Raw genomic sequence first — 21525 nt, forward strand, 5'->3', positions numbered from 1 at the left:
GTTGTGTTGCGCTATTAGGCCATGCGCGTGCCCGATATTTATGAGTGCTCTAGAGATCATGCCAAGATCTCATGCAAGCGGCCCCACTCGATACTCATATAGGTGATTTCATCAAGCGTATGCTGCAAATCATACATCACCCATAAGGGATATGAAAATCATTAAAAACTTTGTTTAAGGTAAAATTCTTTCACCACATAGAATTTTAATGACAAAGTTTAACCTCTCAATAATGCAGTCTCTAGCACTTTCACACACACCATAGGAATGGACATATTTGATTTAAAATCAAATTAGATCTATCAGAACTAACAGGTGACTTGTTTTTACCCATATGAACCTTATTCATGGGATCTCCAATCACAAAGGTTGGGTTACCATCACTTATTTGTTTGCAAGTGGCTTAAGTCCCATTCCCCTCAATGTTTCTAATATCATTTGTCTTCCTAGGGGTTTTGTCAGAGGATTTGCTAGATTCCGTTCTGACTTCACATAATCAATGGAAATAGTTCCACTCTTTAGCAGCTGCTTCACCAAATTGTGTCTCAATTGTATGTGTCTATTTTTTCCATTGTAATTCTTGTTTTTAGCCATAACTATTGTCGACTGGCAATCACAGTGTATTGATACTGATGGGGTTGGTTTCATTCCTAGTGGAATGTTCGCTAAGAAGTTTTTCAACCACTCAGCCTCATTACCAACCATCTTAAGAGCAACAAACTCAAATTCCATTGTTGATCTTGCAATAATAGTTTGCCTGGATGATCTTTATGTAATCGCACCACCCCCAAGTGTGAATACATAACCACTAGTTGATTTTGTCTCATCTGAATCAGAGATCCAGTTAGCATCACTGTACCCTTCTAGTACAGCGGGAAATCCACTATATTCAATGGCATAATCCATTGAACCTCTTAAGTATCTCATAAGCCTGGAAAGTGCATCCCAATGTTCTTGATTTGGACATTCAGTGTACCTACTCAGTCTATCTACTGCATAAGCAATATCAGGTCTAGAAAAGCTCATCAAGTGTAGTAAGCTCCTAATTATCTGGGCATACTGAGACTAAGATAATGATTATCCTCTATTTTTCATTAATTTAGAGTTAGCATCATAAGCGCTACTCACGGGTTTGAAATCATAATACCCAAACTTCTTAAGAAGTTTCTCAATGTATTGTTCTTGGGATAGTAAAATACTATCTCCCTTCCTTATGATTCTAACACCTAAAATTACATTGGCTTCACCCATGTCATTCATTTCAAAATTTGATCCTAGAAACAATTTAGTTCTAGCAACAATTTCATTGCATGTACTAAAGATTAGCATGTCATCCACATAGAAACATATAATTACACAATCACCATTTTCAAATTTAGAGTACATGCATTTATCAACATCATTAGGCGAAAAACCATCACATAACAATACATTATAAAGTTTTTCATGCCACTATTTTGGTGCTTGTTTCAACCCATACAAAGATTTTAAAAGTTTACATACCTTATTCTCTTGACCAGGTACAACACATCCTTCAGGTTGAGTCATATAAATTTCCTCCTCTAAATCACCATTCAAAAAGGTAGTTTTAACATCCATTTGGTGTATCACTAGCTTATGGATTGCTGCTAAGACTAACAATACTCGAATAGAGGAAATTCTAGTCACAGGGGCAAAAGTATCAAAGTAATCTATGTTCGGTTTTTTAGTAAAACCTTTTGCTACTAATCTTGCCTTATATTTCTCTATAGATCCATCAGGGTGATATTTTTTCTTAAAGATCCATTTGCAACCAATGCGTTTTTCTCCTTTAGGCAAATCTACTAAGGTCCAAGTAATATTTTTCTGAATTGGTTCAATTTCAGTCTTAATGGCTTTATCCCACTGTTTTGCATCAAGAGCACTAATGTCTTTTACAAAGCTATTTGGATCATTATCAACTAGATAATTATAAAAACCATTACCAAATGAAGTTTCCTTCCTCTGTCTTTTATTTCTTCTTAATTCTTCACTCAAGGCATCACTATTATTATTATCTATAGGTTGAGACATCTCATTAACCTGTAAAGGAAAAACATGTTAAAAAAACTCAGCATTTTTCGTCTCCATTATAGAATTTCTTTCAAGTATATCACTTTTAAGAAGTAGAAACCTATAGGCAGCACTATGTTCAACATAGCCTAAGAACATGCAATCAAAGGTTTTAGAGCCTATTTTCCTTTTCTTAGGATCGAGTAACATCACCTTATAGCTAGGCACCCCCACACACTTACATATTTAAGGTTAGGTTAATAACCTCTCCACAGCTCATAGGGAGTTTTACCAGTTTTCTTATGAGATATTCTATTTTGTAAAAAACACGCAGTAAGCAAGGCTTCTCTCCAAAGGTTATTAGGTGCACTAAAGCTAATAAGCATCGCATTTATCATCTCCTTAAGAGTTTTATTCTTTCTCTCAACTACTCCATTAGACTCAGGTGAATATGGTGGGGTTACTTCATGGATGATTCCTTCTTTAACACAATAGTCATTAAACAGTACATATTCACCTCCTCTATTTGATCAAATCCTCTTAATTTTCTTATTTAATTGATTTTCTACTTCTGCTTTATAGGTTCGAAACACATCAAAGGCTTCATTTTTATGTTCGATTAAGTAAACTTTGGTGCATCTAGAATAATCATCTATAAAGGTCACAAAATAAATTTTACCTCCTTTAGACATAATTTGTTTCAAATCAGCTAGATCAGTATGAATTAGCCCTAACAATTCAGTTTGGCGTTCTATAGAAAAACATGTTTTCTTTGTTATTTTAGATTCTACACATATATCACATTTACTACTCTGTTTATCATGCATATTAATTAATCATAGTCGTTGTAATTTCATAACATAGGAAGAATTCAAATGTCCTAATCTAGCATGCCATAAATCATACGAGTCAACAATATAAGCAGAAGAAGACGATTCATTAATATTTTCAGAAATGTTAAGTATAAAGAGACCTTGATCACAATATTCCTTCCCCCACAAAACCATTATTCTTTGTCATTACAATCTTGTCCGACTCGAATGACACTTTAACCCCCACTTTTTCCAGTAGTTCCACAAAGATTAAATTAACTTTGATTGATGACACATGTAACACATCACTCAAGGCCAGAGTCTTTCCAGATGTGAGTGTGAGAAGAACTTTCCCTTTTCCCAGAATAGGAGTGGTCTTGGAATCACCGAGGTAGACGTGTTCTTTTCCATCCCCTACACTAGTGTAAGAGGTAAAGGCACTTCTGTTTGCACATATATGCCTGGTAGCACCATAGTCTACCACCCACTTGCTCACATTGGTCATCAGATTTACTTGAGAAACGACCGTAACAATAATGTCATCTCCTTCGGCTATATTGGCCCTAGGAGGATTGTCGTTTCTTGCTCTGCGCCTGCACTACGATGCATGATGGCCCGACTTCCAACATATGAAGCAATTTCCTTTCTTCTTAAATGTGGGGTTAGATCCGTTGGAACGAGATTTTTGAAAATAATTTTTCTTATTGCGATCAGGTTTATGTTCGTACCTTTTTGGAGCACGTTTGTCTTCTACCACGTTTGCTTTTGCTGACAAAGCTTTGGCCCTCGTAGTAGCACATTCTTTCTTGTTGGTATCTTCAACGGTTATGTGAGTGATTAACTCTGAAAGTGACATTTTCTTGTGTCTATGTTTCAGTTGTTGCTTGTAATCAGTCCAGGAAGGCGGCAATTTCTCGATCAGAAGCTATGAGACAAATTCATCTGGTAGAAGAACGTTCTCCGCTTTGATATCTTTGAGCAGCTTGTGGTACTCATTGATTTGCGACTTTATGTCCTTGTCTTCAACCATTTCCCAGTGATAATAATTCCCAATAATGAACCTTTGTCTGACTATATCTTCAACAGTGTATTTGAGAACCAATGGATCCCAAATGTCTTTCGCCTCCTTATAGGAACAGTATACATCGAACAAATAATTAAAAAGTGCACTAAGTAAAGTATGACGACATATCTTATTTGCATGAACCCAATCTTCAACTTGATTTGGATATGGAGGGAGACTGGAGTCAGGTTTTGAAGATGAAAGAGAAAAGGCGACTCCGTACATGTCTAACAGGGTTGACACACGTTCCTGCCAGTGCCGGAAATTCTGACCGGAGAAGACTTCAATTTTTTATACATCCAGGAATGGCTTGGCGAAGACCGTCTGAGTTCCGGAAACGATATTCTGATTCTCCAGGATTGAGTTGTTGTTGTTGTCAGCCATAAGTCCTTAAGATTGTTGTAAAAAAGTTGATAGAATCACGAACAAAATTTCCTGAGGCATGTAGAGTCATTGTCCTTAAGGACTTATCCACGGTGTGTTGCGCAAGTCCCCCAGGATACAATAAGAACTTCTCAAAATATTTCTAAGGATCTCAGAACTAACAAAAATCTTTAAACAAAGTATAAGAATAACTCATAATAATTTTAGAAAAAGAAAAGAGCTCAAGAATGAAATTCAGAAAATAGGAGAATGAGAAAGGATGAATTTGGTGTGTTTTGGAATGGAGAATGAGCTCCCTATTTATAGAGCAAGGAAAGAATCAATTTAAATAAAAGAAATTAAAAACATTAAATTTTTAAAGTTGAGCACTTAAGGAAATTTTTATCATTGCTCAAAATATTACTGTTGGCAATTAAGAACATTAACTTTGCCAAATCATTGTTGCAGTACATCTTTCAACATTTTTTTTGCAATCAACGTTTTACAACAACTTCGACCGAGGTCGACTTCTCTCAACCTTTGGCCTAAGCCGACTTTACTTAATCCTAGGCATTAGATGACTCAACTGGATCTTGGGTCCATGCTAAATCATTTTGACCTTCAACCTTGTCTGACTTAGCTTAATCCTTTGACCTAGGCGAAATAGGCTAGGTTCTTCAGCCGAGATTGACTTGGCTTAATTTTCGAGCCTGGTGTGACTCGACTTGTTTCATTGTTTGGGCTTACTCAACTCAATTCTTCAACTTAGGCCAAGTTGACTCTTTTCTTCAGTTCGGGCAAACTCAACTCGATTCTTCAGCTCAGACTGATTGGGCTTGAGTATGAGGCCACAATTACTTCACTCTACCATTTGTTCTAGGTTTTATAGCTTAGCCTTCGACCTAGGTTAACTAGCATTGACCTTTAATTCGAAAGAATTGGGTTGACCTTTAGCCCATGTAGATTAGTCTTAATTTTCAACCTAGGCAAACACATCTCAACTTTTGACCTAGGTCGATTCATCTCTACCTTTGGTTTGGATTGATTCGACTTAATCCTTCAGACCAAACTAAGGCAACATGACCTTTAGCCTAAACAAATTTGAATTTACCTAAGTCAATTTAGCTTGAGCTTCATTTTAGGCCGACTCAACTCAATCCATGATCCAGATCAATTTTGCTTGACCCTTGACTCAAGACTCAAGGATAACTTGGATTAACCTAGTCCTTAATTGTTTTAGACAAATCTTGATTTTGAATTTTTAAAATAAAAAAATATCTAATCTAGACCAAATCCAAATCCAATTAATTAGCTGAATTAAACTTAAAATTTAAAAGTATGTATTTAGATTTGAGATAAATTCTTTTAAATAAAATTAAAATAATATAGATTCTAATTGTTTTTTTAACCTTACTTTAGTAATATAAGTTGTTATATATGTTAGTGGGGGTTGAAGGAGTGATAGTTGGTGTGAGTATGGTTACATTTATAATGAACTTCAAATGTTTGTGGGAGAAAAAAAAAATTCTTTCTTTCAATATTTGATTAAATTTTAAAGGCAGTTTAGAAAATATATTTACTTTATTTTAAATTACAAACAGAAAATAATAAAATCTATGCCTTACTAATCTTCTTCGTCTAGACATAAGTCTCAATCGCAAATGAATGAATAAAGAAAATGAAGTGTTTGATATATAACAATACTTCTAGACAATGCAACTATTGATTGCATTTTCTTCGAAGGAACAGTGTGAACCTGAAAATTTTCAAAGATGACACGGTTCTCACGGCGTGATAACAAACAAAATTTGTACTATAGTTTTGTAGACTGTACCATACGACATAGTCTTTTTCTATCTGCAAAAAAAAATTTTAAATATAACTATTTGCAAAACTATACTATATAGTTGACTTGACTTGATTAGCCTTTTCACCACGCGTTATAATTGATCTATAAATACAGGTAAAAAACTCAGCCATATTATTCCAACTAACCTTTGCAATTTCATCAAACAGTTCTTACTCAGCTTTCATCACTACCAAGCTTTAAAACAATGAAGGTCAGAACTTTACTTTCTTGACTTTTCTCTCAGATTATTACTTTCAATTTCATGTTTTCCATGTAAAAGTGATTGCTGGGTCTTAAATAACACATCTTTGATGTTGTTTCTGTTACAGAAAGTGGTGTTAAAGATGGACTTACATGATGACAAGATCAAACGAAAAGCTATGAAGACAGCATCAGGCATTTCAGGTATATATATATATATATATATATATCAAAGTTTTCACTCTTTTGCTTAGTTTTTGTTAAGAATTCAATCATAAGTAAAGTGTGTTTGAAACTATTTTGCAGGGGTTGATTCAATTTCTGTTGACTTGAAAGACATGAAGTTGGTGCTATTGGGTGAGATTGATCCAGTGAGTGCAGTTTCGAAGCTACGAAAATGGTGTCACACAGAATTAGTTTCGGTTGGACCGGCAAAAGAGGAGAAAGAAAAGGAGGAGCCAGCAAAAGTAGCTGTTCCTGTCTATGAACCCTACCCCTTCTATTATTATCCTTATCATATGACATCACCATTGTATTCTTAAAATTAACTTTCAACTATGTTACAAGTTTTGGAGGGAATCCTATGTATAGAAGTGGTTGTGTTACTTCTGTCAATTTAGAGTGTTAGAATAAAGGGTGTGAAAAGTAATATCCTCTTTTGTGCTTGACACATGTCCATTAAAGACGAGTTTGGTCTTTTTGACTAATGGAAATTTATTGAATTAAGTATAAAGATAAAATAATTATAAAAATATAAAATTTGTAATTTTTGTTAAGAAAAATAAAAACAAATAAATATAAAAAAGTTAAATGTGTCAAATAATCAAAGTTATTTATCCGAATTTTCTGTCTCTTTTGCTTATATGTGTGCAATTAGTTATATTCTATCTGAGAACGGATTTGAGTTACTCATTCAATGAATTTAAGAAGAAAATGAAAAAAATAAACTTATTTGGATTATGGTAAAATGAAAAAATAAAATAAAAAATTATAAAAATTTGTGAATGATACTGAGTTTAATATATTAAAACATATTTTAATAAATTAGGTTAAAATGAAATGTTAATTATATTGAAAATTAAAAAATTAAATAATAAAATTATATTAAAATAAAATGAGATTGATAAAAATTAAGTTTAAATAAATTATGGACAAGTGATTAATTTGAATAAAAATATTGTTATTATTATTATAAAATGTGAGTTATTTTTTGAAATGAGAAAATTGAAATTGAAAAATTATATGAAACTAAAATACGGAGGTTTTGTAAAAAAGAAAAAAGGTACGTGCAAGAGAGAGGGGTTATTTTTGTAATTTAAGATGTGCTTGGCTTTTTCTTCTATTTTTCTTCACTCACTCACGCAAGGATATAAGGAAGTTCAATCACTCAAATTTGGCTTCCTAAATCACTGCAAATTATTTGACAGATACGTTTGTTTGTTACATAAAATCACTTCAAACAAACACAAAATTAGACGGTGTTTGGTTTTGAAAATGGATTTGAAAGTATAGATTTGAGTCATTTTGATGGAAAAGAGGGTTGAAAAGTGAAGTTATTTAGATTAAGAGAAAAACGATAAGAAATGAAGGAGTTTGAGACAAAAATTAATTACTATGTGAGAAGTTTAAAAGATTAAAATAATGTTTTAATGATAAAAATGAAAGATTACTATTTTATTATTGGTGATAAAAGTAATTTAAAATAAAATGCAAATAGTACAAATTAAATTAGAATAAAATGTGAATTATTATCATCGTTATTTTATATATATATATATATATATATATATATATATATATATATATATATATATATATATATATATATATATATATATATATATATATATATATATATATATATATATATATATATATATATATTTAAGTAATGGAATACAATTAATTTATCTAGTGTACTATGTTATTTTAACTTGTCTAATATTGCGCTAATCCATCTTATTGTTTACCTTAATTTAACTATAATCATCTTGTTAACATCTTGACCAACATGTTGTTGTCCTGTCCGAGTATATTCAGGTAGAGATCATCTCGAATTAGATGTTCGAGATGATCTCATGTATATTACATATTACATAAATATAAAGGTTTAAATATTTATTTTGTCTCTATGTTAGGAAATAAATTTATGTTTAGTACTCGGTTTTAAAAATGCATCTCTTGAGTCCAAAGTTGTAATAAATTCCCTAACCATCAACAACAACAACAAAATCAACTAGAGTTACTTCAAAACAAGAACTTCATACATCCTAGAGCAATTCACCCACAGTTTCACCAAACACACAACCTCAAACACCCAAATCAATAAAAAGGTATCAAATTTTTCTTTATTTCCTTTGCAACCCAAATAATTGAATTTTCAAATACCCAACTATAAAACCAGTCGATTCCCTTTTCTTGTTTTGTAGAAAAAGGCAACAGAAGAAAATGGTGTGCCAGGTAAATCACCCGTATCCAAGGTACATCACCCGTAAGATGCAGCGGAGGAAGATAGAGGAGCACACACGCTCTTCATGGTGTTTCTGTGTTTCCTAAACTCCACTGTTTGATTTCTCATCGCCATTGACATAGGTGTTGAACTGGCGAACAGAGCTAGAGAAATGTTTGTGCTTGAAGTATTTGGGAAGAAGGGTTTTGGAGAATTCGTCGAAGTCCCATTTACAATAGCAGAGAAGAAGCATCTTCCAATCTAAACACTGAAATAGACGACAAAGACAAATCAGAAAAGAGAAGCAGAGATCGTCACCCCAAACGTCATCGTGACTCCGATGACCATCGCCCTCGCGACTCTGACCACTACCATCATTGATCAGACAAGCATCACAAGTTGCAGAAAAAGATGCCTGCAATTATAAGAATTATTAATGTAGAAAGAGAAAAAGCTGGAAGTTGCAGGAAAGAAAACAAATGAGAGGAAAAAAAAAATCAGATTTTATAGTCACGTCAACCAAAATTAACTCTGTTTAAGCCAATTTAACGGAAGAGGTTTTATTTATACAATTTTTTACAAATCGGAATTCAATAAATGCATTTTTAAAACTGGATACTAAACAGAAATTCACCTCTTAATATGGAGGCGAAATAAACGTTCAAACCAAATATAAATGTGTTTCATAGTAGAAATCTCACATGATATTGGCAAAAAGAGATACTAAGTTGTTGAAAGGAAAAGTGAAGGAATGTATTACATCACTTAGTATGTAGCTAGGTTAACTTCTTTCCCTTCTCTGTGTTAGTAAACATTAATATACAATAGTTTACACATTTGAAATATTATCTAAAAACACAAAACAATAAAATTGATTTAATAACCATTAATTGCTTTGTAATCATAACATAAAAAGAAAGATTCGTATAAGTAACTAACAATGGTATGATATGAAAAAGACTTATATAACTGAACAAGGAGGAAGCTTCTGTATGCTATATTATGATTCAACTTCCAGCTATCATCATTCATCTTTTTAATCATTTCGAGACATAACAACGAAGCAACATGTTCCATCGTTTTCCAACCCAACCAGACATAAAATAATAATACTTCAATAATTACAGTTCTTATAATACTTCACGGATTCACTTTCCGTGAAGCATCGGAACTCTAGGGTTGTTTGGGAAGATTAATTTAAAAAAAAAAACACGGTTTGACTCGTGTTGACTTGACTTTGACTCCACTTTGACTACGTCAATGTCTCCAACTATATGCTATAAATACTCCTCATTGCACTCATATTTCTCACACCTTCCTCCAATTTGAAAACAATATAAAAACCATCTTTTCTTCTAACATTCCTTCAAGCAAGCTTAGATCTAATCACAAGCAAGCTTGGAAAAAAAATGAAGGTTAGAACTATACTCTTATACATGAAAATCTTTCCTTCTCTTTATTTCCTCACCATTTGTTTAATTTTCTCACAGCTTATTATTACTTTGCCTTGTTTCCACTTTGAATATGTTATTTCCTTTGAGTTTCAAGATTTGGAAGCAAAAGTAATTTCTGGGTCTTAATCTTCTTTGATATTTGTTATTTGACAGAAAGTAGTGGTGAAGATGGACTTACATGATGATAAGATCAAGAGAAAAGCTATGAAGACAGCATCTGGCCTATCTGGTATAAAATTTTTCACTCTATATATATTACAACTTATAGTTATGTTTCAAGATCATTCTGTTCATGATTTTATATTTTTAAACTAACTGTTATTTGAACTATTATGCAGGGATTGAATCAGTTTCTGTTGACTTGAAAGACATGAAATTGGTGCTATTGGGTGAGATTGATCCAGTTAGTGCAGTGTCGAAGCTACGAAAATGGTGTCACACAGAATTAATTTCAGTTGGACCAGCAAAAGAAGAGAAAGAGAAAGAGAAGGTGGATCCACCAAAAGTGACTGTTCCTGTTTACGAAAACTATCCCTTCTATTATTATCCTTATCATATGGTACCACCACTGTATAATTAAAATTGATTAATAGATTACATGTGTTGAAGAGAATTCTATATATATATATATATATATATATATATATATATATATATATATATATATATATATATATATATATATATACTTGGTGTGTGTAGGCAATTAAATTTTAGAATATTAGAAAGTTCGATGGAAAGTAATCCTTTTTGTTGTTGTTGGTTTTTTTCATAATTTTTGTGGTCTGATCCAAGGGTGATTAGTGTATTGGACTGTGCCATTTTGTAACAAAATTTTGATGTGTTGATCATCATGAATAAGATTGGAGTAGAAAATCTTTCCTTTTTAAGATTTATTTGTGTTGGATTTAAAACCACCGACAAGATTTACTGGTACTTTGTAATTGATTATTATTATCGAATATTCTAATTGTTAGGGAGTTAATTGTATATAGAAGGAGAAGAAACGTTACATAGCCTAACTGCCAGGACAGTTAGGAAAAGGTGGGGTTGAGTTTCTATTAGTTCGGTTAAGAATTGTATAAAAGGGGGAAATGGGTTGTACATATTTTAGTTTTGGAGTCTTATTGTTTGCACGGGAACTCTTGTAGTTCTTTGGAGAGAGGTTAGGCTCTCAGAATACCTTGTATACACCATTTTCTTGATTCATTTGTAATAAAAGGAGGCTGTACAATTCAAAGGAATTGTTTGTGTTGTGTTTCAAGTGTTTTTCATAGGTTCTTGATTAAAAGAACCTATCATTTGGTCCGACCTGCCGGATCAAGAAGGAGAGGAACCAGTGATGGGTAACGAGACGGAGGAGAGATTAGATAACTTGAAGATCACGGTGGAGGGAATCAAGGAGGAGACAGCCGCGATCAGACGCGACTTACAGCAAAAGATGAGATTGATGAATGGAGGTCCGAACCATCAAGGGGGTGGTTCTGAGGGGAGCAGCAGTTTAGTGAATGAAAATCCCGGGAGGGGCGAGACTGGAGGAATACCACACAACTGGAGGAAGAGGATGGAATTGCCATCTTTTGAAGGCAAAGACCCATATATCTGGATTAATCGAGCCGAAAGATTCATCGACATCCAGAAAGTGGCTGAGGAAGATAAAGTCGAACTCGCTTACATTAGCATGGAAAGAGCGCGAGTTATTGGTTCAAGTATTGGCGGGAGAAAACCAAGAATCGGACGTGGATGGGTTTGAAAACTGGGCTGATTAATCGCTTTGATGGTGAGTTCATGGGAACGGTCTACGAACAGATGGCCACTCTGAGGCAAGGTGGAACACTGGAAGAGTTCGTGAGGAGTTTCGAGATGCTACTGGGTCAGACCCAGGGGCTGTCGGAGGAGTTGATTCTGGGTTTCTTCCTGGCGGGGTTGCGGGAAGACATTAAGGGGCAAGTCAGAATTCAGGATCCCCCAGACTTGATGGTTGCAATTAGGGTCGCTAGAGACGTGTAGGATGCCATTATCAGAGCGCATGGAGGAGGGTGGAATATGATGAAGGGTCAACAACCATGGGGCCGAGCGGTTGGGGCAGTGATGAGAAAAGAGAACAGTCGGCTAGCTACGAGTCGACCAAACAGAGTTGAAGGGGTAGGAGCAGTGAATGGAGCAGGACCGAACGGTATGGAGGGGACAGAGGCTAGTCGCAAACCGAACGGTCCGGGCCATAGAAACCGAACGGTCAGAAACTTACCTTACCTAGAGGTTCTGAAGAGGCGGGAAGAAGGAAGGTGTTTCCGATGCGGCGGCCCATTCGCTCCGGGTCATCGATGTGCAGAGAAGAGTTTAAGGGTCCTGTTACTAGCTGAGGACGAGGAGAAGGAGTTGGAAGAAAACGCTAACCTGGAAGCGAAACCCATGGAGCTCTCGGCATGTTCGGCGGAGGGTCTGACACCTCCCAAGAGCATGAAGCTGACCGGGCTGATAGGGGAACGACGAGTGGTGGTCTTGATTGACAGCGGAGCCAACCACAACTTCATTAGCCAGAGTGTGGTGGAGGAACTGGGACTTCCTATGGCAGAAACACCTACATACGCCGTGAGCTTGGGAGACGGGTGTAAGAAGTGGGCGAGTGGGCGTTGCGAGAGATTGGAATTGAAGTTGGGAGATGTGAAGGTGGAGGAAGACATGTATGTGTTTGAATTAGGAGGAGTCGATATGATATTGGGGATTGCATGGTTAACAAAATTAGGGGAAGTGGTTATTAACTGGAGAGATATGACCATGCAATACGTAGTGGATGGAGAGAAGATGATGATTAAGGGCGATCCAGCCCTGGCCCGATAGCTGGTAGAGCTAGGCGCATTAGCAAAGATTATGGATGTTGAGTCATGGTTCCTGGTTTGGGAAATGTGCATAGTAGAGCTCGGTGCAAGCGGTGACGGGATGACTGAATTGACGGAACAACAGCAGGTAGAAATCAGAGCAGTTCTACACGTCCACTACAATGTGTTTCGGGAGAGAGAAGGGCTACCCCCTACACGTGATGCACAACACCGAATAATGCTTAAGGAGGGCGTAAATTTTATAAATGTAAGACCTTATAGGTATCCTTTTTTCATGAAAGAGGAGCTTGAGAAACTGGTAGCGGATATGCTGTGAGCTGGGATTATCAGGCCCAGCCAAAGCCCATTCTCCAGTCCGGTGATTTTGGTGAAAAAGAAAGATGGAAGCTGGAGGTTCTGTGTGGATTATAGGGCCCTGAACAAAGCCACTGTACCAGATAAATTTCCTATCCCGGTAATTGAGGAGCTATTGGATGAGCTGAAGGGTGCAAGGTTCTTCTCTAAGCTGGACTTGAAGGCTGGATATCATCAGATACACATGTGGGAAGAAAATATACATAAGACTGTCTTTCGGACGCATCAGGGCTTGTTTAAGTTTTTGGTGATGCCCTCCGGGTTAACGAATGCCCCAGCGACATTCCAAAGTGCCATGAACAGGTTAATGACGCCTTATTTGAGGAAATGGGTGCTTGTTTTTTTCAACGACATCTTGGTATACAACCCCTCATGGGAAGAGCACCTTTACCATTTAAAATGGGTGTTGCAGCTCTTAGAACATAACAGCTGGGTGGCAAATCAAAAAAAGTGTGAGCTTGGGAAACAGAGGATTCAGTACCTGGGACATCAGATACCAGAGAAAGGAGTGGAGATGGACCAAGATAAGATTAAGGCAGTGCTGGAGTGGGAAGAACCCCAAAATTTGAAAGCAATAAGGGGATGTTTAGGCTTGACGAGGTATTATAGGAGATTCGTTCAGAGATAGGGAGAGGTAGCCAAACCCCTTACGAAATTGTTGAAAAACGGGAACTTTGAGTGGACAGAGCGAGCCCGGACAACCATGACAACTTTGAAGTCTGCGATGACTTCGTCACCGGTTTTGGCATTGCCCGATTTTATGCAAGAGTTCCGTGTGGAGTGTGATGCTTCCGGGAGTGGGGTAGGGGTTGTGTTAATGCAAAATAAGAAGCCCATTGCTTTCTTTAGCAAGGCGCTGTCGGAGGGGTCTCGAGCCAAGTCCATTTACGAGAAGGAATTGATGGCCTTGGTCATGGTCATCCAACATTGGAGACCCGATCAACGCAGCCTCAAATACTTGCTGGAACAGAGGATAACAACACACAGCCAGCAGAATTGGATAGCCAAGTTGATGGGGTATGATTTTGAAATTGTTTATAAGATTGGCATTTCTAACAAGGTTGCAAATGCCTTATCTCGAAAAAGAGAAGGTGGTATGGAGGAGGTTGAGCTGCGAGCTATATCCCGACCTTACTGGCATGATTTTCAGGAGGCCTTAAAAGAAGTGGAAGAGGATGACACGCTTCGGAAGATAATGGAGGACATAAAGGGGGACCCAAACAACCATGAAGCCTACACGTTGGAGAATGACCACCTTCACTACAAGGGGAGGCTGGTTTTGTCAGCCAAATCCAGTTGGATTCCCAAACTCTTAGCAGAGTTTCACGTGAGAAGCACTGAAGGTCATTCGGGAGTGTTTCGCACTTACAGAAAAATAGCGCAATCATTATATTGGCTAGGGATGAAGAAAACTATAATGGAGTTTGTAGCAGGCTGTGTCATTTGCCAGCAGCATAAGTATTTAACTGCTTCTCCTCAGGGACTTTTGCAGTCACTTCCAATCCCGCAGGCCATCTGGGAGGACATAAGTCTTGATTTTATTGTGAAGTTACCCAAGTCACACGGGTTCGATGCAATCTTGGTAGTAGTTGACAGATTGAGCAAGTACAACCACTTCATAACGCTGAAACACCCTTATTCATCCCGTACGGTGGCAGAGGTTTTCATGCAAGAAATAGTTAGATTGCACGGGATTCCTATGTCTATAGTCAGTGATCGTGATCCCCTATTCTTGAGCATATTCTGGAAGGAGCTCTTTAAGATGCAGGGTACTGAGCTGAACATGAGCACGGCATACCATCCCAAGACGGATGGCCAAACCGAGGTGGTGAACAAAATTTTGGAGGGGTATTCGAGGTGTTTCTGCTCAGAGCAACCTAGGAGTTGGAAGATGATGCTTCCATGGGCTGAATACTGTATAATACCAGTTATCAAGGTGCAGCCAGGTGTTCTCCTTTTGAAATAGTTTACAGGAGAGTTTCACCAACTTTGAGTCGTTTTATTCTTGGGGAGACAGCGGTGGAGTCGGTGGCACAAGATTTATTAACGAGGGATGAGGCTTTAAAGCAGCTAAATGGGCATTTAAGGCAAGCTCAGGAGGCAATGATTACTCAGGCGAATAAAAAAAAAAAGGAAAGAAGCAGATATTCAGGTGGGAGATTGAGTCTATTTAAAGATTAGACCCCATAGACAATCATCCATGCCAACTCGGTTGCATCGGAAACTATCTGCAAGGTACTATGGACCTTTTGAGGTGTTACAACAAGTCAGGAAAGTAGCTTTTCGTTTACAATTACCAGAGGCAGCAATAATACACCCAATATTCCATGTTTCACAACTAAAGAAAGCAGTGGGTGATAAGAGGGTTGAAAAGGAACTCCCAACTGAGTTACAAGTAGAGGTATCCCTCTTTTGGCCAGTGAAGATTTTAGACAGAAGGACAAGGCAACTGGGATTGGAAGAAACACCACAATTGTTGATAGAGTGGCAAGAAGGGGGACAAGAGGGTGCCACGTGGGAGGATGTGATGACTATACAGGAGCAATATCCAGAATTCAACCTTGGGGACAAGGTTGTTGGAGGAGAAGGAAGTAATGTTAGGGAGTTAATTGTATATAGGAGAAGAAGAAACATTACATAGCCTAACTGTCCGGGCAGTTAGGAAAAGGCGGGGTTGGGTTTCTGTTAGTTCGGTTAACAGTTGTATAAAAGGGGGAAATGGGTTGTACATATTTTAGTTTTGGAGTCTTATTGTTTGCACGGAAACTCTTGTAGTTCTTTGGAGAGAGGTTAGGCTCTCAGAATACCTTTTATACATCATTTTCTTGATTCATTTGTAATAAAAGGAGGCTGTATAATTTAGAGGAATTGTTTGTGTTGTGTTTCGAGTATTTTTCATAGGTTCTTGATTAAAAGAACCTATCACTAATTTTCATAATCTTTTCAGTTTTTTATTACAAAATTTTGATTTTTAATCACAATAAAGAGATTATATACCTTTTGCCCCCAAACCAAAACTAATAAAGGAAAAAAAAAACTAAAAATAATAAAACTTAAGAAAAGAATCTTGTTGATATCTTTGAGGCAGTCTCATCATGTAAATTCAAGAACAAGTATACTGTATCATTGTTCATCTTATAATAATACATTCTTGTATGATTATTTGTTAAAATAACTTTCGATATAAGAATTTATTTGAGCAATTCAGAACCATTTATAGGTCTTTCATGAAAGCAGAATAAATAAAGACAACTTCAATAAAAAAAAAAATTAACTCAATTTACATATGAGAAATTCACATCATTTCTAACATAAAACCTTAAAAAATAATAAATTTATGAAACATTAACTCACTTTACATATAAAATATTAACATTATTTTCAAGACACAAAACATTAAAACAATAAATTTATGAAACATTAATTATTAATCCTTATACAGTATTTAATTTTTTTATTTTTACTAATAAAAAAACTAAAACTCACTTGAATTCCGAAACATTTAAATTTGTCCATAAAACTTGTCATACTCTAATATCAATAGTTTGAAACAAAAGAATAAAAAAAAATATAGAAAACAATACAATAATTTAACGTATTTCAACACAATATTTATACATATGTGAAAGTATTAATGTGTTTAAAAGTTAAAAATAGTAAATTCCAACTCTAAAAAGATACCCCTAATTGTATTTCATACAAGAGTTTTAAAGTATACAAGTATTGATAAGAGAAATATTAATGGTACTTGTCTAATCTATATGTGAAGGTTAAATAATAATACACCTGCAATGCATATATACTATATTGAGGAAAATGGCAAAGCTCTTGGTTTTCAAAAATTTAATTGTGAATGAAAAAACTTTCACTAATCGATGTATGTGAATTTAAAAAGAAAGTCACAATTAACAATTTGTTAAAATTTTAAAATTTATTGTTATTTTTATATGACTTTTGAAATCATTTTAAAATTTTAAAATTATAAAATATATTTTAAACAAATTGTAAAATAGCATTCTATATTATATGCATGGTTTGACTTGGGTTGACTTCATTTTGTTAAGATGTGGCTCCATGTGTGCTGTAAATATCCCTGTCTCATCTATACTTCTTACAACTTTATAGCCATAAAATTATTCGCTCTACTACAATTTCCTTTGCTTCGTTGAAACAATTCATGGATAATATTTTTAAAGAAAATTTGTAGTCTTTGTGTTTTACACATAAGTACGGTTTTTTAATACAACATGGATAAAAGTTTTAAAACTTAGAATTATTTTAGTAATATTATCTTCGAAAGTTCAACCTTCGCTTTATATTATAATAATTTTATTAACTTTGAAAACTCTAATGAAATAGGAAAAAATTTCTTTAATAACTTATTTTTTTACAATTTTTTGACAACACATGTGATAATTTATGATTGGTTTGTTTTAAATATTATTTTAAAATAAATTCAAGCAGGCCAATAAAACAGTGACACATGTGTCCTGTTGTCAAAAAATTATTAAAATATCATGATCCAGTGAAATATTGATAGATTTTTCACATGTAAATTCAGCAGACCCTAACAACACAGTACGACAAGCTCGATAGCACACCTGACAACACAGTCTATCAAGGACTCCATATTTCTTATTCATTTCGTTATTTCAATTCTTTTTTGTGTTTTAGATGTATAAGAGTAATTAAACTCTATTTCATTGAAATTTGATGTAATGTACTTAATCTTTTTATATCTTTTCTACGCAATATAATATCTTTTATTATTCTAATGTTCTATCTTTATTACTCACATGCATGATGAAATATCTGTCATTCGGGTGGTATCTAATCACTAAAAAAATTATGAAACCTAGACATCGATTAAACAAACCATGAGGTTTGGTTGTAAACATAGATCAAAACTCTTGGTCATTCTATTTTTTTTTTTTTAATGCAAATCTTGTGTTTGAAATATCTAAGGAATTAGTATTTTTACAAAATAATTTAGAATTTGTCTCTAAGATATTAGGACTTGTATGCGTATGATGTGAATACTTGAGTATATTCGAGATATATTGTATAATATTGCATAGAGTTTGAGTCTTGAAGTCTAACCGAGTAAGTTTTTATCTAAATCATTTTATAACTTATATAGTAACTTTATATATTTTTAACTGGTTTGAATTAATCAATATTCATATTCACTACCTAAATTAGTAATTAATCATAATTACCTAAGTAAGTGTAAATTTATTGAGAAACAATACTTAGATTTATCATATTTGCTACTTATACAATTTAGTATACTTATGGATGAGATAACATTCATCTTCTCAACCTTCTTCTCCTTCACGCTCTCTCTCATCTTCATCTTCATCAACATAGCTTCTGTTACTGGTTTAGCAAATATTTTTTATTATTGTAAATTAATTACATCCATTATCGTCTTAAATATTCATCAAAAAAAGTCTTAAAATTTTAAAAGAAATATTACAGACATATTAATTTATGGGTGATCTTCTTCCCTTCTCATATTCCTTCCTTTCTCTTCTATGACCCCTACTACCCCGTTATCCATCTTCTCCACCCCTAATCATCATATCAAGTAGACCTCACCACAAACCTGACAAATAAAATAGTATAGTCACATCTAATTTAAGAATATAATTGAAAATTATATATAATTTTTACGAGTGCTAAATAAATTATAAAAATTAATTAGAGACTCAATTAAAAATTATCAAATTTATCAAAATCTTGAAATTTAATTAAACTTAAATTTTATATTTTTATTGAATTAAAATTTATCTTTCTTAAAATATTAGGTCTTATTTAAGAGAATGACAAAGAAAGAAATTATCAAATTAAAATCTTAATTTTAAATTTAAGAAAAAATATTAATAACATTTTGAGATGCCATAAAAATTCTTTTCCATCTATCTACTAATTGCTGAACAATATGGGCAGAGAAGGAATCTGCTTGAACTCTAGAAATTAAAAGCTGAACACGAAACAAAAAACCACAAGAATAATGCCTCGTAAATTTGACAATATAACTATTTTTTAATTAAAAATATGACCAAACTATAAATAGATAAATTGATGTCAGTATTATATTTAAGACTTATACATTTTAGAACTCTTTTTGTTTTTTTCTGAAGTTGTATTAAATATAAAATTTAAAAGTCTATTTTATATTAAAACTCATACTTTTATAAAACCTTATAATATCACCTTTAATGCAATTTTATAGAATTACGTTATACATGCTTCAATCTACTCAGAAAGAATAGCTGCAACCAAAACCATGTCTAAAATTAGGATCATCAACATGTATTACGTATTTCTGTGTGAAAGAAAAAGCTGGTGAAAAAGACGTTGGAAGTCCATATCGACTAAAGATAAAACTAAATTATAATATATAAATGAGGTGCAAATTTCATTTTACAAATCGATTTTGTAAAGTTGAGTTAGACTTAAACTCACTTTTTACTGTAGTATCAGGGACATGTTAGAGTCTATCCTATTTTACTCGCTATCAGGTAATTATTTGAGTTAGACTTAAACCCTGTTTATGATAAAAGGCAAAGCATCAACACTAAAAGCACAAACGAAACAGAATAAGCAGAGAAGATGAGTGGGAAGACATTAAAAAAACTGGTACTTTATTTTTGAGGGATGTGTCTAAAGAAAGCAGAATTATTAACAATCATTTTCTCAAACAGAGCCTATGCACTTGTGCATTAAGAAATGAAACAAAAGTTTGAATGAGCAGAGTAAACGTAGAAAGAAGAAACCTTTTGACGCCGAGTAAACAAAGAAGATGCTCTTTCTTTCTCACATATCTAAAGCTCATCAGCTTAAAAGATTTTCCACTTTCTAAGAAAGATGAGTGCAGAAACTTTACGGTTGTTAGATGATTCACAATTTATTCAGACGCGGTTTCTGCGACGTCAGTGGTCTAATCCAACACATTAATTTTTTCCAAAGTTTAGAACAAGATATATCACTTGATGACTTTATATTCATGAAATTAGTATTTTCTTGTATAGCTTTATTTTATATTTTCTGGTTTGAAATTTCCCATTCGAACAACTTGTTTAAAACTAAGTAGTTTATAATCCATGTTTAAACCGACTCATTCCAATTAAGCATTTTTAAACTTAACATAGCAAGACTGAAACTTTGTGTAACAAGGTATGATCAATTGGCTCACTTTTTTCTTTTCACATTAAAAGATTGAAAGGTTATAGTGTCCAACATCATCAGATCAACTCAATCCAACTTAATAATTAACTAAATAATATATATTATTGATAGAGTTAAATATATTTTTGTTTCTTAATTTTCATTAAAAATTGAAATTAGTTCAAATTTTAATTCAATTTAATCTATTATGTAAATTTAATGTTTTTAATGAAATTTTTATAAATTTCTTTTACGTTTCAAACTTATTTTATAATAATATTTAAGTTATTTTACTGTAACACATTTTTTGATTGAATGTTAGTTTAAAAACACATTTTGAAATCTTAAATTAATTTAATAAAATTTAGTTAAAAAAACTAAATTTACGTTATTCTAATTATAATAGATTAAATTAATTCAAAGTTTAAAAAAGATATCACTTCATTTAAAAGTTATGATATTAAAAACATATTTAACCCTTATTTATATAATCATAATGGTGACGTTTTAGTTCAACTAATAACAAACACTCTCCCAACTATTTTATGTCTCTAATTTTTACCTTAATGTCTTGCACCCCAGAATTTGCCTCTCTGAATTGAGGATGACTATCTTTTGTTGCACGACCAAACTTGTGGCATTTTTTGCATGTCATATTTAGCATCAGCTGAGGGCAAAATCTATCGTGTGATACATAGCTTTGATTGAGAACTAAATCTTCTACTTCTGTAAGAATGATGTATGTTTTTATCTCCAAAATTACGTTTTTTTTCCCATAGGTTTACACAGTACAATCTTAGCAAACCACTACACAAACAACACATAAGATAATTTGTTGAAAATATATATATATATATATATATATATATATATATATATATATATATATATATATATATATATATCATATGTTTAAAGTAGTAAAATATAATTAAT

At 33.7% G+C, this 21525-nt stretch overlaps 2 protein-coding genes across 3 annotated transcripts; both read left to right on the plus strand.

Moving 5' to 3' along the window:
• Positions 1–6195: 6195 nt before the first annotated feature.
• Positions 6196–6972, plus strand: LOC106763622 (heavy metal-associated isoprenylated plant protein 39). 2 transcript variants are annotated; one of them, XM_014647816.2, is made up of 3 exons: positions 6196–6329; positions 6448–6523; positions 6626–6972. In XM_014647816.2, exons 1-3 carry the CDS (start codon positions 6324–6326, stop codon positions 6859–6861), a joined length of 318 nt encoding a protein of 105 aa, XP_014503302.1. In that variant the 5' UTR covers positions 6196–6323; the 3' UTR covers positions 6862–6972. The 2 variants fall into 2 exon arrangements, with proteins under 2 accessions (XP_014503302.1, XP_014503346.1); XM_014647860.2 differs by lacking the exon at positions 6196–6329 and having other exon boundaries at positions 6336–6523.
• Positions 6973–10059: 3087 nt separating this feature from the next.
• Positions 10060–11112, plus strand: LOC106763755 (heavy metal-associated isoprenylated plant protein 39-like). Its single transcript, XM_014647940.2, has 4 exons — positions 10060–10183; positions 10376–10451; positions 10561–10845; positions 10945–11112. Exons 1-3 carry the CDS (start codon positions 10178–10180, stop codon positions 10800–10802), a joined length of 324 nt encoding a protein of 107 aa, XP_014503426.1. The 5' UTR covers positions 10060–10177; the 3' UTR covers positions 10803–10845; positions 10945–11112.
• The last annotated feature ends 10413 nt before the right edge of the window (positions 11113–21525 follow it).

The sequence above is a fragment of the Vigna radiata genome, chromosome 1, assembly GCF_000741045.1.
Source record: "Vigna radiata var. radiata cultivar VC1973A chromosome 1, Vradiata_ver6, whole genome shotgun sequence".
Classification (NCBI taxonomy): domain Eukaryota; kingdom Viridiplantae; phylum Streptophyta; class Magnoliopsida; order Fabales; family Fabaceae; genus Vigna; species Vigna radiata.

Bases quoted from the DNA above. Each gene is read 5' to 3' on its own strand.
- LOC106763622 (XM_014647860.2), top strand. From the start codon at position 6,430: ATGTTGTTTCTGTTACAGAAAGTGGTGTTAAAGATGGACTTACATGAT. The intron at 6,524-6,625 runs GTATATATATAT...ACTATTTTGCAG, and splicing joins GACAGCATCAGGCATTTCAG to GGGTTGATTCAATTTCTGTT.
- LOC106763755 (XM_014647940.2), top strand. The intron at 10,452-10,560 runs GTATAAAATTTT...ACTATTATGCAG, and splicing joins GACAGCATCTGGCCTATCTG to GGATTGAATCAGTTTCTGTT.